Here is a 15871-nt window from a genome sequence, read left to right as displayed (position 1 = left end):
AATGAAGCGAAATGCTCAGGGAGCGGACCCGGCCATTTGCGGCCTAATCTGCGTGAAGGAATCGGCTACTGTCGACGAATGATGCCCTGCTCAAGAGAGATGGGAGGCGAAACGTGGGTTATGTCACTTATGTGAGATTCTGGCAGGAAAGTGGGGGAAAAAACGCAGCCGACGCAAAATGGCCATGGTTTAAAGTTGACAGCTTTACTCAACGCTGCCTGAAAGTCTTTTTTTTTGTTCTCATTTGAATTTCTGAAGATTTAATGCACTGCACAGCGGTACATGAGTTTTATGTACTCAGATGAAATACTTGTTTCCGTGAAATGACTGTGAAATGGATTGTTCAACTAATTCATACAGCTGGTAAGATAGCTCAGTAGGTTGAGCTCTCGTTCGTGCAATCTGTTTGATTCACAGGTTCAAATCCCGGCAAGGTCGACTCGGGCTTTCTTCCTGAGTAACATCTTCTATTGGGTAATATAAATGTATGTAACATTTGTTCTATGTAAAGCGCTTTGGGTAAAAGCGCTATGTAAATAAAAAAAGTTATTATAATGTACTTGTGTCTCAGGTAGGGTTGCTGTCAGGCCATAGGTTAGCCGTTGTGCTTTGTTCTGTTCTAATGATTTACACATGGTTCTTTTTATGTCAAAGCAGGTAGAGAGAGTTTTTTTTTCTGGAAACTTCTAGAAGCTTTGTATATCTAAAATAAAGAACTTGGGGACAGATTGTAAAATGTAAACATGAATAGAGGGGGAATTTGCACCCAGTCTTAATAATTAGTACCCAGAACTGTTGAATCATTAGAACTCGCATTCCTCTACAGAACCCTGCAGCTCCCGTTCTGCAGCCTGTCAGGCTATTAAAAAGGGGGAAAAACATGTGCCAACCAGGCTTTGTCTCGGGAGGATAGCTCAGGGGCAACACGCTCACCTTGGAAGCAAGACGACACAGAGCAACACAAGTTCGATTCCCCCGGTTCGCGCTTAGAAACCTTCGGGTATTAAGAGCGTTATAAATAACCTATCATATCATATCAGGCTTGGCTCCACCCCAAAAAGGACGGGCCAGCTCAAACTGCAAGATCCCAGCCAAATTCAGTTAATAAGATTCAATGGATTTGGCTTCGACCAAATCTCCTGCCAGTAAACCTTTGGCTGGCTGCTCGGATTTGGGTGAAGTATTCCAAACAAAAAGTTTCTAATGCCCCTCCAAAACTGGAAAGATTGGGAAAGATCCATTAAAAAATGTTAAAGTAGTACCTGCAGTGATATTAATGATACATATGGTGATCCATTCTTGTATCACTTCACACAGCAGACCTGCATGCAGCCCCCCCCCGCCCCACCCCAGGCACACTCGCATGGCATGGCAGGGAAAGCCCCTGAAAAGACAGTCCACTCCTTACCTCAGTTGGCTGGCTGTTGGCTGGGCTGCCTGCTGCTGTCTGTGTGGTCGGCACTGGCACTGGGCACTCCACTGTCTGCTGGCCGGCCGCCTCAGTGCTGCCTTGTGGTCCTCCTGTCCTGTGTGGGCTGTGGGCACTGGCACTGTCGTCGCTCGTCGGTCTCGAGAGTCGAGGAGGTCCACTGCAGACGGTGTGTGCTTCAGTGCTTGTGTTGTGGGGCACTGGGGCTCATATAGCAGCAGCCCAGCCTCTTCAGCAGCATAATGTATGAATGCATTTGGCGGCAAATTGGGCAGGCATTCGTCCACGGTGCTGGCAGCCCCGGGGCCCAGCCCAGCCCCCAGGCACACAAGTTGAAGACAGCTGCTAACTTGCTTTCAACTTTGCAAAGAAGTGTTACTTACTTCCTGCAGCAAAGTTGAAAGCAAGTGTGATATCAATGTGAAGTGTCAGTCACTGTGTTTACAGTGCCGGGCTCAGCGCCTCGGCCCCAGCTCAGCGGAGCCCGCAGGCAGGCTGCACCCCCCAGGGTCAGGAGGTCTCGGAGGGGGGAGGACGGAGGAGGGAGGCAGGTGTTACAATTGCTTTGGTCGGTGTACCGTGTTTGCAATTGCTAAGTTCAGCCTGCCTCCCTCCCACAGTACAGATTCACAACTGTCGTTCTCTCTCTCTGTGGGCTGTGGCCGCCGCAGCTGCAGGCCAGAGGCTCGTGAGCTGACGGCAGGCGCACCGGCCCCCTGCAGTGGCACTGGCGGGCGCCCAGCTGGCCCACCGACGCGACACCGGCCCGTGAATTATGCACATGCACATGCATCTGCATCTGCATGCATCATAAATTATGATGCATGCATGCAGATGCACATGCAATCATCAAAGCAAGGTAACATCTAGTGACTACTAGTGTTACCTTGCTATGATAATTGTGCAGAGCAGCCGGCGCCGCCGGCGCGTGGCACCCCCCCTCGCCTCTCCTGGCTGGCTCCCGCCTCCCGGCCCTGCACCTCACTCACACCAGGGCACTGGCAGGCGAGGCGACTCACTCTCCACCCCCTCCCCCCCCGGCCATCCCCATCTGACTTGGCCGCGCGCGGGCCGCGTCGCCGCGAATACTCACGGCTCGGCGCACTGTCTGCAGCGCACACATGCAAAAAAATAAAAGACTTTTTTTTTTTTTTTTTTTTTTTTTTAAACCGGCCCAGAGGTGGCTGCCGGAAAACCGGCCCCAGGAGACCCCAAAGTCGTTCGGCCACGGGCCGAAAGACCGAAAGGGCCAGTCCGACCCTGCCCACCAACCCCCTCACCTTTTATGGAGAAGCTAAGGAGCCAGCCCAGTGAAACACTGAGCGCTCCCTTAGCTGCTTTTTCTGGGCTGGCTGAACTGTCAAAGAGAAAAACGGTTCTGTTCCCTGACCACGCATGCTCAATGAACCATGCAAGGCCGGGGCGTTTTGCTTCCCCAGCCTTGCATAGCCCATTGGAAATTCTGACTGGGAAACTGCATGTCTGTATGTGCGAGGGGGTGCTCCTGCGCCTCTCCGCACATACATAGACGGAGGATGTGGGAGTGAGGTGTTTCCTCACCCACACGCAGACCCCCTGCATGCATGTGCAGGAATCGGGAATCTCTTCCTGATTCCTGTTCATGCTATGCAGGAGCTGGAGTGCTGGGAGGACAGGACCGGGCAGAAGGTACGTTTGTTACTTTATTATTTAAATGTGTGTATGCTTGTGTGATAATGAGTGCTCGTGTGAATGAGTCAGTGCATGCTGTGTGACTGTGTGTTTGTGCTGATCCGTGGAGCCGATTGTGGCAAGTGAGGGGGTGGGGGGTGGGTTTGTACAACAATAGCATTTGAAAAATGCCTTTGTTGCACAATCACCCTCCCAACTGGCCAAAATCAGTTCTCCTTCTGCGGCGCTATAATAGATGGTTAATAAAAAATAACATGCTTGCCCCTTTTCCCCCCTCTACCCACCAAGCACCGCCCATACACATATAATCATGTTGATTGTGTGCGTCTGTGAGGTGCTGTGGGACCCAGTGGACAGGGAGGGTGTTTATTTACTGGACATCTATGATACTAGTAAAAATTAACATGCCTGCCCCCTGTTACCGCCACTGCCTCTCATAAACACACACACTGCTTGATTGTCTGCTTGTGTTAGGCTATGTGGGGGACAGGGATGGTATTTTTTTTTTTTTAACTGGACATCTATGATGGATGTCTAGTAAAACACCATGCCTGAGCACCACAGCGCCTCACATACACACATACTTGCGTTGATTGTGTGCGTGTGTTAGGCACTGTGGGATTCGGGGGACATGAATAGTATTTTTTTACTGGACATCTATGAGCAAAAAGTGATGGCTACAGACTCTCAAAGTGGGTAAAAACCATAGAACATGTTATCATGCCATGTTCTTTCTAGAGATGGGCTCCTGCTACCTTTTTTGTATCTATGATCGATGTCTAGTAAAAATAACATGCCTGCCCCCCCACCCCAGTGCCTCGCATACACACATACTTGTGTTGATTGTGTGTGTGTGTGTGCGCGCACCACTCGCACACACACTTATAAGGAATTTGATTTTGTGTGAGTGAGCGGTGCTTGCACACCAGGGGGCAAGCATGACATTTTTTACTGGACATCTATGATAAAGCAAGCATAAGTGTTATGTGGCTGGACTGGCATTTTGATGCATGCAGTCTAGCAATTTCTTACTGTGGCATGGCATTTTGTATTTGGCATCTTTGAAAAAGCATGCATGTTAAGTGTTATGTAGCTAAACTGGCATTTGGTGCAGCCAGTTTGGATATATTTTCACACTGCGGTATGCATTTTGGTAAAGCCAACAGGAGTATGTTGTATGGGTATTGGGATATATTGGCAGAACTGGCGTGGATGTATTTTCTTATAGTATCATTCTCCAACATGGTCAGGCTGGGAATCCTCGGTAAAAGAAAAAACGGTTTCACTTTTGTTTATAAACTGCATTTCTTCTAAAAAAAACAATCAGAGCTCTGGGTCATACTGCCCCCAGCCAATCACTGCTCTCTCCTTAAGCCTCTCCTCTGGCACCCATCTTCAGATTTGGTAGCACGTAAAAAGTGGCAGTATGACCACGAAGAGCCGCAGGCGGAAGGGTTCGCATGTGAATCCATGCTGGAGAACAACAGTTACAGGTAAGTAACTTGTTCCTTCTCCAGCATGGGGTCTGGCATGGATTCACATGCTCATGATTAAAGAATATACAGCAGTACATATATACACAACCACAGAAGGTAGCAAGGCTCAATAGAAGCAATTACTCTTCCCTCCTCACCAGGCTCACCTTCAAGCAAACGGGTTGCGTAGCAGTGCTTGGCCGACTCCAGACTCCTCTCTGGAATCCCTGTTGACACAGTGGAATTTCGTGAAGGTGTGCGTCGACCTCCAAGTAGCAGCCCTGCAGATGTCCAGCAGAGGCACATCAGACAAGAACGCTGTCGTTGCAGCAATGGCTCTGGTAGAATGGGCTCTCTGGTGGCAAGGCAACAGTCGGTTTGCCAACCATTGACAATGAGTGATGCAGCCGGACAGCCTCCTGGAGATGGAAGCGTTGGACAAAGCCTTCCCATGGTTCACAGGACCAAAATTCACAAAAAGCAGAGAAGTCTTCCGGAAACTCTTCGTGCATGCCACCTAAAACTTCAGCGCTCGAGCCACATCCAGCGAGTGCAGAGATCTTTCAGCCGTCGACAAAGGCGTTGGAAAAACATGCGATCACATGTTCGATCACATTTAGGGTCCTGCGCACATTATTGAATGTCTGACGCCACGGGACAAAACCTGTCTGGTCAATCTTACCTATATTGGGAAGGATGTCCGCCAGTCTAGCTGCAAGAACCTTTGAATACATTCAGGCATCGTAGTTTAATACTGCAATGCACCGATTGGACGTGCAAAGAGAAGGGTCCTTATCTGGGTTACCAATTAGTGTTAAGAGGGATTCCACCATAGTAGGCAATATCGTCCCAGTAGTAGTAAAACTGTTAAAGTAACAAGATGAGGTGCACAGAGATCGATGAAGTTCTTGTAAAAAAAGAGCAGAATATCCATCAGGTCCGGGAGCTTTATTGGGAAAAGATCGAATCACCTGGGTAACCTTGTTTATTGTGATTGGGCTCTCGAAACCTTGACAGACCTCTCCTGTTACGGAGGGTAAGTTTGCCCTAGTAACAAATTCCCATTTGAGATTCTATATCCTATGGATCAGCCCCAAATGAAGATGAGTAGTTCCCCACCAAAGTACTCATCTTGGAGGCTTCATCCTCCATTAGCTGCCCAGTATCATCTTGCATTTGCACAGTGATTTTTTTAGCCTTTTGGGCTTTCAGTTTCAAAGCAAGAAGGAGTGAGGCTTTATTTGAGGTACTTAAATAAAACTGTTTGGTCTGTAGTAGTTTATACGAGACGTCCGCTGCCCAGAGTGCCTTAAGCTCGGACTGAGACACCTGAAGTTGCCTATATACCCTTCTTGAACATCCCTGTTTATACTGTTGGTCCAACTCTAATACTCGCTTCTCCTCCTCCTCTCTTTGAGAAGTCAGCATATGCTTCCTGGAAGTGGCTAGACTGATAAGTTCCCCCGTAGTGTTTAAAAGTGTCCCAAACTGTTGCAATAGGCATTTCTTCTGTGAGATTTTCCTGAAAATATAAAGATCTTATCTGAAATGGCACATCTATAAGCCACATCAGTTAGCAGTGAGTCATTAATCTTCCAAATATTAGTTTTCCTAGTCCCCACCGCTAATGTATCCACTTAGATCGTAATCGGAGCGTGGTCAGAGACAACTGCCAGCTCTATGGTAGACTCCGACACTTTCGGGGCCAGGAAGTGAGAAACCAAAAAAGTCCAATCGAGAGGGAGTGTGGTGTACATGTGAAAAGTATGTATAGTCCCGTGTAATGGGGTGATGTTGTCTCCAAATATCCACCAGTTGTAGGTCCTCTATTGCCTGCCCCAGGGATTCAGATTCCGCTCCTGCTGGATCCATCTAGACCCCCTTCCAACACCACATTGAAATCGCCTCCCAATTTCTGTTCCCCCCCACCTGAAAATGGGTAATGTGTGGGATAATACGAGCGAAAAAAGCATCTTGGTTGTGGTCATAAATGGAAAACAAAGTAAGATCTACGTCTACCAATAGAATGTGGAGCCCCAGATAACGACCCTGCTGATCTCTGGTAATTTTCACTAAGGTGAAATTCAAAGAATGAAAAAAACTAAACAGCCACCCCTGCATGCTTAGTCGAGGAGAGACGCAAAATACTGACGGTAGAACCACCTGCAGCGGATCCGAAACCAATCCACCCGCAATAAGCGTGTCTCTTGTAACAAAACAATGTTGGCTTTTAATTCAATCAGCTCGGACAGTACACTCTTTCGTTTTCTGGGGGAATTGAGCCCTTGTACATTCAAGGAAAGCACTTTAAGATCAGTCGTACAAATAAATAGACCTCAATGTTATGACACTACTCCTCTAACATCCTGCTCCAACCCTCCAAAACAGGAACCAATGCCCAGCCTAACTTAAAACCATAGTTCAGAAACATGGAACCTTCACTGAGAAATGTGCTGTGAGGCAACCCAGATGCAATTGCAAGAGGACGGGTCCAGTGCAATGTAAAATAAACAAAACAAAAAAAACAGAACTAAAACCCCAAAACGGAAAAGGGAAACCATCCTGTGTGGGATCAACATTAGGCTACTAGCGAACCCAGTAAGGGCAGGTGCTCCTGTTGTCCTGCCCATGTATACAAAAACACAAAATAACATGCAACCCCGGGGCTGCCCCCTTCCAAGCCATACACAACCGAACTGAAGAGCCTTAATTACTTCTTAAACCAGGCCCCAAGAATGAAAGGAGTAGAAAGCAAAACCCCAGGGAAAAGGGGGTCAGAACACATTGGGAAATTATGCGAGTCCTTCTGGACCCCTGCTCCTATCGCGCCTGTCCTTAGAGGCTCTCCTCCAATCCCTGTGTCTTCCTCTCCTGGAGCTCATCTTAAATCAGTCCCTCTCGGAGTCCTCCCGCTCAGGTTCTTCGGGTAGCGATTTCTAATTACAGGTGCTCTTTAACACCTCCAACGCCACAGCAAGTGTTGTGAATTGATGTTGAGTTCCCTCCTATGTGAACATTATTCGAAAGAGATAGCACCACCTATACAGAGCCTCCTTCTTAATCGACCATTGAGTGAGTGGCTTCATCTGCCGGCGGCGCTGTACTGTTCCTTGGGACAGGTCCTGGAATATTTACAAGTTGCTGTCTTGAAAGGTAACGCTGCGCTGTGCCCTGAGTCTCTGAAAGATGAGTCCCTTGGTCCGGAAAAAATGAACCCTCGAGAGGACATATGGGAGAATGATTTTGATGTTGCTGGAAATTAGAGAACACTCGGTGCGTAGGGTCCGTCAAATCCGCCTGTTCCTTGTCCCCAAATATATTACAAAATAGATCCCTCACATATGCCTCCAAATCACGGCCCAGGACCTCTCTTGGAATGCCGCGGATCTGGACTTTCGCTGTCCTCCATCCATTCTTCCATGATCATCTTATGCATGTCTAAAGCTGCCCCTCTTTCTTCAAGCTGGTTGTAGGAGTTGGCTTGGTCGCAAAAGGCAGATTCCAAATCACTCAGCCTATGCTCTGACTGCTGAACAGTATGCAACAGTTCTTGAAAGGAACTTTTCAATTCTTGGACAGCGGACGCCATCCCCTGTTGGATGGATTGAAGCAGCTGGTCTATATCCGCTTTACTGACTGGTTGGGAATCAGAAGCTGCAGTTGGAGAGGGATCCCTTGGCAGCTGGTCATTTCACTGCATTTTTGAGGACTGTAGCGGGTACTTGATGAAGGCTGTGGACTTGTCCTTAGCCTTGCAAGATTTCATAGTCTGTCCTCCCACTGTGCACCCAGTGATAAACGAGCCCCTCAACCGACCGAGCCCAGCAAGCAGCCAAAACCAAAATATGCCGTTCCCACTGAGAGCTGAACGCAGAGCTCAATCATTTCAATTGCCAGGGGGGATCTTCAGAAGGGCAGTCCACGGTGAGTGGGTCCTTGGAGCCACCCAAATGACTTCAGGCAGTATGTAGGCTTTTCCTAGGCCAGTCAAGGCACCCCTAGCACCTGTCAGTATTTCAACCCAAAAAGCTCCACTGGGCAATCGTGGTATGAAAAGGGACTGGGGGCTACCAGTCTATTGAATAATTAAGGTGCTCTCAAGGGGGAATACGAATCTTGTAACTCAAGAGAAGCCTCACCAATGCGTCAGGAAAAGCACAGCATGCACCTACTGAGCCTGCCATTACCACGCAGCTCATAGCTTGGCAATGGGGATCCCCAACAAAGCTGCACAGTGTGCCCAGGAGACCATTAGAAACCTGGAGAGAGAGAGGCTGGATAGTCCTACGGTGCTGGTGTTATGTGCGCTCACTTATTTGCCAGAAAGCGTAAATGATGGAGGGCGCTCACTTATTTGCCAGAAAGCGTAAATGATGGAGGTGCCAGGTGAGTGCCGAGGTCCTGGGGAGTCCGGCAGTAATCTCCTCCGGGTGAATACACAGCCCAGGGTCCAGCAATTCGGCTCTTGCGGGGCTCCAATGGACCCCAGGCTGTTCTGCACTACGATCCCTTGGACAGTCTACATCAGCTAATAGCCACATGGGGATTCCTGCTGCGCCACCACTACAAAACAGAAAGTGGCGAGTCCCGCAGTCAGGCTGCCGCCGCCATCTTGAGTCGGCTGGTAGGTCAGGATCCATCCCAGGGAAATGCACAATTAGGGCATTAAGCAAACTGCCCAGGCTCCTACGGCATCTGGACCCAGCAGAAATACTCCAGGTAGCAGGGCTGAGGCACCCCAGGGCTGCAGTTTCTTTGGCAGGACTGCGGAGTGCTCGGGTCTTAGGACTCCATTAGCCTCCTGCCAGGCCTCCCCCCCCCCCCCCCGCCGATATAGACGCTCTTGTAGGTTGTTTTACTTTAATACGCTGCATGATACCTTTTTAATTCACGGATATGATGGGAGAAAATGAAATCGGTTTCCTTGACAAGATTGTCAAATTGGATATTTAACAATTCAAGTAAGGTTTACCACTTTACTTCTAAGCATATGGCTGCCCACGTCCTTGCTGCCCCACTAGAATTATGGGTGCAGGCATCTCAATGTTTAGTTTTATTTTTTTACAGCAGTAGAAGTGGTTTAGATTTTTGTGAAAGCCGTGGATCGAAATGCATTTAGATCAACCATCATCCATGGTTCAAACTCGTATCATTCTCAGAAACCAACAAATATGCACTGGTGAAGTTGATTTTGAAAGACACAACACTTTTAAAATCAAAATTAAGATCCTGAAAAGCCAATAAAAAGTTCTTAAATGGAAGTTATTTAAAATCCCAAGGATAGAATTCAGAAGATGTGCTTGAAACGATGGGAACAGAAGGAACACCACTGACCAATAATAAAAAAATGGTCCAAATGCCAATCAAACCAAAAATATTGTACGCATTAACCAATACATCAAACAGGCTCTGATCTAATGAGACATTTTTCTTAAGCGCAACTAATGCAGCCAAACGCCAAATATTAAAGATCATGCACCCATACTGCACAGGGACCTTCCCACATTTGTATGTATTTATATCCGTAATGATTCTATGGGACCTGCTTTAATGCCCATGATCAGGAAATAGGATCAAATTAAAGATTATGCTATCTGATTGAGCAAATATGCAATGTATTGCTTCAAGTGTCTGTGTGGCAAACTGTTGAGAACAATTGTCATCTGGAAACTGGATAAAAGGTCAAAGGTGAGGATCATGGATCAATAAGCTTCTAAGTAGTCAGTCAGAAGGACATAAGCATTTCTTATTCGCTGAGTAAGGAAATGTTTCATATTACGAATAAGCTTATAAGATTAATTCCTATACCCACCTTGCATTGATTTTTCAGATAGAAATGTTCTATATATCGGCCTTGCTTTTCTTTTTCCTGCTAGGACTTGGTCATTACAATCCCACAGCGACACCAACAAAACTGAAAGGAGATATTGCAGGAGTAAACATTGTCCAGATTGATTCCTATGGGGATTGTTGCTTGGCTGTTTCTGAAGATGGGGAGATCTTTGGCTGGGGAAACTCTGAATATTTGCAACTTGCAGTAATTACTGAATCTACACAGGTATTTGAGTTTGTATTTTTATTTTATTTATTATTGCTAATCTGTTGCAATACAATAATATGATGTCATGCTATAATCTGATGAATTCCCTCACTCCTAAATCCCTCAATGACAAACATATGAAACTATCGAAGAGTTCTCTTTTCAAACAGATAGATTTGTTTTGAGATCTGTTCCATAATATCAGCATTTAATAACAAATACATCACACAATACACTGCATAAATTAAACAAGCATATAAAGAAAACACACCACATCACCTTTGAAAAGATTATTGTACAAATCCTTACAAACACTACGAAAACTTTTAAAACTGTCAAAGATATATACCAGCATTATAATTAATCATTCATCCATAAAAAGTTATTAGGAGTGCAAAAAATTACTTCTAACTTTTAAAGCTTAGCGAAGATAGGAGAGTAGGACCAAAGTGATGAAAGGGGAATTTGCTCTCAAAAGATAATCTAAAGCCGCTCGACATTGCCTAAAACCTGCATCCCCCAATATTGGTAATATTGCGTGACATAAAGTGCCATTTTTATTTTCCTAATGGTCACTGGTCCAATTCAAATTCAGTTGTAAAAGGTCAAACCTGGCTAGGGTAATTAAGCAAAGGTCATTTTGTTTTTACTCCATAGTAAATAATCCTATATCTTGTTGGTTGACAATAATACCTTGCTCAACTTGGTGGCTTTCATTAAAGCTAAGCATGGTCTTGTGTCAAATCAGGAAACCATAAGGGCTTTTTTAAAATTATTATAATGTGGAATAGCCAACAATGTGACTTTTCACATAAAACAAAAATGTAATACCAGTTATTATATCTCTTTACATTTACAAACAAGACAAAACAGTTACCCTTTGCAAACAATCCTCCAGGACTTTCATTATACAGGTCCAACTTTTTAACAATTTTTATAAGTGCTGTTGTCAAAAATGTTTTGTTCCGTGAGGACAGTCTGTGCCAGAAGTCCATAGTCTGTGACCTTTGATCACTGACAAATCAAGCAAAACATTGCTTTGCCATATCTTGTGTTCCTTCACATTTAATCAGGATATGGCTTTTTCTTTTCAACAAAACATTTTATTGATCAATGTGCACATATACACATCAGCATAATCGATGGACACATACATAGACACGTAGGGTAGGGAATAAGGCAGCTGCCGTGGCACTATATGATGCCAGGTCGGGATGGTCCACGTAGGGGACTGCGTTCATTAGGGACCGGCCACTCCCCCAAGTCGAGTCTCGCCACAGTTCGGCATGAAGTCCCCGAACCAGTATGAGGCCCGGCTAATTACTGAGCAGTTGTGTGGGACCAAAGATCGAGCACCTAATGATGGGAGAATGGTGGGTTAGGGCCGAGAACTTGTCTGAGTAATCCAGGAAAGCTACCCAGAGCTATAGAATTTATTTAGGTTTTCCAGCCAGCTGCTGTGATCTTTTCAGCCACTGCTGTGATCTTTTCAGCCACCACTGTGTTCCAACACTTCGCCCACCACAGGGGGAGAGCTGGGCCCTCAGGATTTTTCTGTAGGAGCCCTATCGTTAATTTGGCTGCTGTCAGTAGTTGAGTGCGTAGGTTGGCCATGTGTCCTGATAACGGCAATGCTCCTCCTTGTGTGTCTCCCAGCAAAATCACTCCTGGGTCCCATGGGATGCTTAAGCCCGTAATCGCACTTATGTGGTTTAGGATCTCGCGCCAGAAGGGGGAGACCGTCGGGCAATCCCAGAGCAGGTGGAATTATGATCTGGTAGCTGAACATCCCCTGCAGCATTGTACCGGTAGCTTTGGGTTGTATTTATGGAGTAGTTCCATGGTCTGAAGCATACTTCAGCCCCCTTTCCTTATTCGTGACACATTTCAAACTTTTGTGCATCTGGGCCCAGATCTGACCCCAGTTCTCTAACTCCAATGGCCGACCCAGGTCCCTCTCCCAGGCGAGCATGTATTTCTTTTTTATCGGGATCTGCTCTGTCTAAAAGACAGTAGTGAATTGAGATCCTGACCCTAGTTTTTGATGCCATGAGCGTGAGTTCCAAAGCTATTAAGTCCCTCGCTCCCTTGGTTCTAACAGAAATCTGCAAGACCCAGTGCCTAATTTGTGAATAGCTGAATCTTTCTATCTCTGTGACTTTTAATTATTCTCGTCATTCCTGGAATGACAATGGAACCCCATTAATTAGGAAAATTGAAATCTGTGTTAGTCCTCCCTCCCTCCACTTGGTGAAGCACTGTGAGTGCAGACCAGGGGAGAATTTGGGGTTATTCCATATCAGGTTTAGGGCCCCATTGTGCCTCGGTAGCCCCACCGTGATTTTGGTGGAGGATAGCGGGCCTAAGTTTGGGGAGCCCTGGCTTAACGGGAGGTGGGGGGAGTGCTGCTAGTGGGGAATTGCTCCAAGCCTCTTCAATCTGCCTCCATTGGGGTAGGTTAGTAGTGGCAACCCATGAGAGCGCATGGGAGAGCTGCGCCGCTTTGTAGTACCGGAGCACGTCCGGGGCTACCAAGCCTCCCATACCAGTGCTGCGCAGCATGATTCTTTTAGCTATGCAGGATCCCAACCCAGATGAATTTTAATATTTTCCTCTCTAATTTTCTCAGGTCTGATAGGGGAATGTGGACTGGTAGGACTGTGCTGTGATAAAGCAGTCTAGGGACGTTATTCATTTTGACTGCAATTAGTCTACCGAACCAGGATATTTCCTTGTGCCATGTTTCCAAATCCTTATGTAGCTCAAAGTTGGACTGGTATAGCCCTCCTACCCTATCGGGGATTTGGACCCCGAGGTATCTAATACTCTGTTTACCCAAGGAACCAGATGCTTGACGACCAGGGCCGCTCTGTGGTCATGTGGGATGTTTATCGCCAATGCTGCAGATTTGGAATAGTTAACCCTGAAGCACTACCAAAAGCATCAATTTCACACCATAAGGCTACCATTGAGCTGTCAAACTTTGTTATGGGTAAAAGGACAGTGTCAGCATACATCACAAACGGTTAGCGGCGAGAGCAGGCAGCTTTGCTGGGTGCCCCTAGAGATTGCCATGTTGGTTGAATTACTGCTGTTTAGCCTGAGGGAGGTGGATGGGAGCTGATAGTTTGCCATTGCCCATTTGGTGAAGTTCGGCCCGAAGCCAAAGAAGGCCATGGTCCGGTAAATATAACCCCAGTCCAGCAAATCAAAGGCTTTATGCGCGTCGAGAGAGATGACGGCAAGCTCCACCTTGAGTCTAGATGCACTTTCAGTTAGGTTGATAGTGCACCTGATGTTTTCATGGGTGGTGCGCCCGGGTATAAAGCCGTTTGATCGGGGTGAATGAGTTCTGGAAGGACTCCGCCCAGTTTGGCCGCCAATATCTTAGAAAAGAGCTTGGTGTCGTTATTCATGAGGGTAATTGGCCCATAAGAGGCACACTGGCCAGGTTCCTTACCCGATGGGATGAGCGCTGTTGTTGTTTCGCTCACAGATGGAGTGATTTCACCACTTGTGAGGAAAGAGTTGAACAAGATAGCCAATTGGGGAGCCAGGATGTGTAAAAACATTTTATAGAACCATGCGACAGCCCATCAGAGCCCGGAGCCATGGATTTTAGCAAGTTAATTTCCTCCCTTATTTCCTCTATAGGTATTGAGATCTCAAGCGAATCCAGGAGGATTCGACTGCAATGGATCCTAGTGCTGCCTGTGCTGTTGGGGGGGCTTGTCATGATCCCCCTTTGGTGCTCTAGTAACATTTTCATGTTCTCTCCCTCCCGTGTCTGGGCACCCCGTCTGCCCCCAAAAGCATTGGGACGTGTGTAACTTTTTACATTTATTGGGGAGTAGGCGGTTTGCTTTATTACCATTTTCTGCTGCGTTCGATACGGTGCTGAGAAATAGACTGTGGAAAAAGCTGTCTGATTGGGGCATTCCACCTGGCCTCTTGAGGATGCTAATGTTGTTGCATTCCGACACTTCAGTGCGTATTCGTTTGAATGCAGCGGGGAAATTGTCAGCTTCCATGATGACTTTTAGTGGTGTCAAACAAGGGTGTATGGTCGCGGCGACACTGTTTAATTTGTATCTTGCAGACATGGGAAAAGCTTTCTGTATAGCAGCAGCTAACCCAGTGAAGATCACTGAGGTGATTCTTGGATGGTTGGCATATGCCGACGACCTAATTCTGCTTGATTATACACCGGCTGGTCTTCAGTTGATGCTAGATGCTTTAAGCAGCTATTGTATCGATAACGGCTTACAGATCAATCTAGACAAAAGTAAAGTGATGGTGTTCACAAAAAAAAGGTGTCCTAAAAAATGTGTGGTCACTGAATGGTGAAATCTTAGAACAAGTAAATACCTATAAATATCTTGGCATCACTGTAGATGACCGCTTAACTTGGAAGGCACACTGGTCTATGCTTCAAGCTCGGTGCATGGTATCTACCAATGCGCTGAGCATTTTCATCGGAAGTAATAGTGGTTACTCAGTATCTGCAGTACTGACCATTTATATTGCAAAGATAAGAGCAGTCCTATTGTATGCTATTGTTATATGGGGCCATAATTTAATTAAACTTGTCGAAAAATTCGAAGTTTGTTTGCTTAGGAAGCTGCTTCGATTACCCAAATGTGTAAGTGCGGAACACATATACCTTGAACTTGATCTGGTGGCAATCTCCTATGTATTTGTTAACCATTGCGTTATTAACTTTGAGAAGTTGAAACGTCTCCAGATAGACACAATCATTGGTGCATATATGGTTGCCTACTTGCGCCTAGTGCGTAACTCTAAATTTGGAATAATGGGCAAACTACAAAAACTTCATAGCAAATGGGATTGCCAGAATTCCCCATATAGATTGATGAGTATGCCCCTCATGAAGTTAAAATTAAAGCATGTACTGAAGGAAGTCTGCTATGAACAGCAGATGATAAACCTATCCACAAAAACATTTAGTGGAATCTATTATAATGAGCGCTCATCACGTTGCAAACTCCCTAGTTATATTACTGCATACCCGAGCCCTCAAACGGTGCGGCAATATTTGTTACTAAAATTTAATATTTCTGAGGCATTGGAAACACATGGAACACAAATGGGTATTCCTCGTGACATGCGTTTCTGTCGATTGTGCGGCCATAATGTCACAGAGACACTACACCATTTGCTAATTGTATGTGATAGTCTGTATGCACTGCGATACAGACATATGAAGTCATATAATAATACCATTAATCCTGACGA

General features: G+C 46.2%; 1 protein-coding gene across 1 annotated transcript in view; it reads left to right on the top strand.

The window, feature by feature from the left end:
- Positions 1-15871, top strand: part of RCC1L (RCC1 like) — a 338336-nt gene that overhangs the window by 177198 nt on the left and 145267 nt on the right. The window contains exon 7 of the mRNA XM_069614751.1: positions 10452-10633. Coding sequence (XP_069470852.1) covers positions 10452-10633 — 182 coding nt within the window. The remainder of the gene's footprint in view (positions 1-10451; positions 10634-15871) is intronic.

This window comes from Ambystoma mexicanum, chromosome 9 (assembly GCF_040938575.1).
Source record: "Ambystoma mexicanum isolate Mex_15411 chromosome 9, UKY_AmexF1_1, whole genome shotgun sequence".
Classification (NCBI taxonomy): domain Eukaryota; kingdom Metazoa; phylum Chordata; class Amphibia; order Caudata; family Ambystomatidae; genus Ambystoma; species Ambystoma mexicanum.
This window is presented reverse-complemented; position numbering and strand designations above follow the sequence as displayed.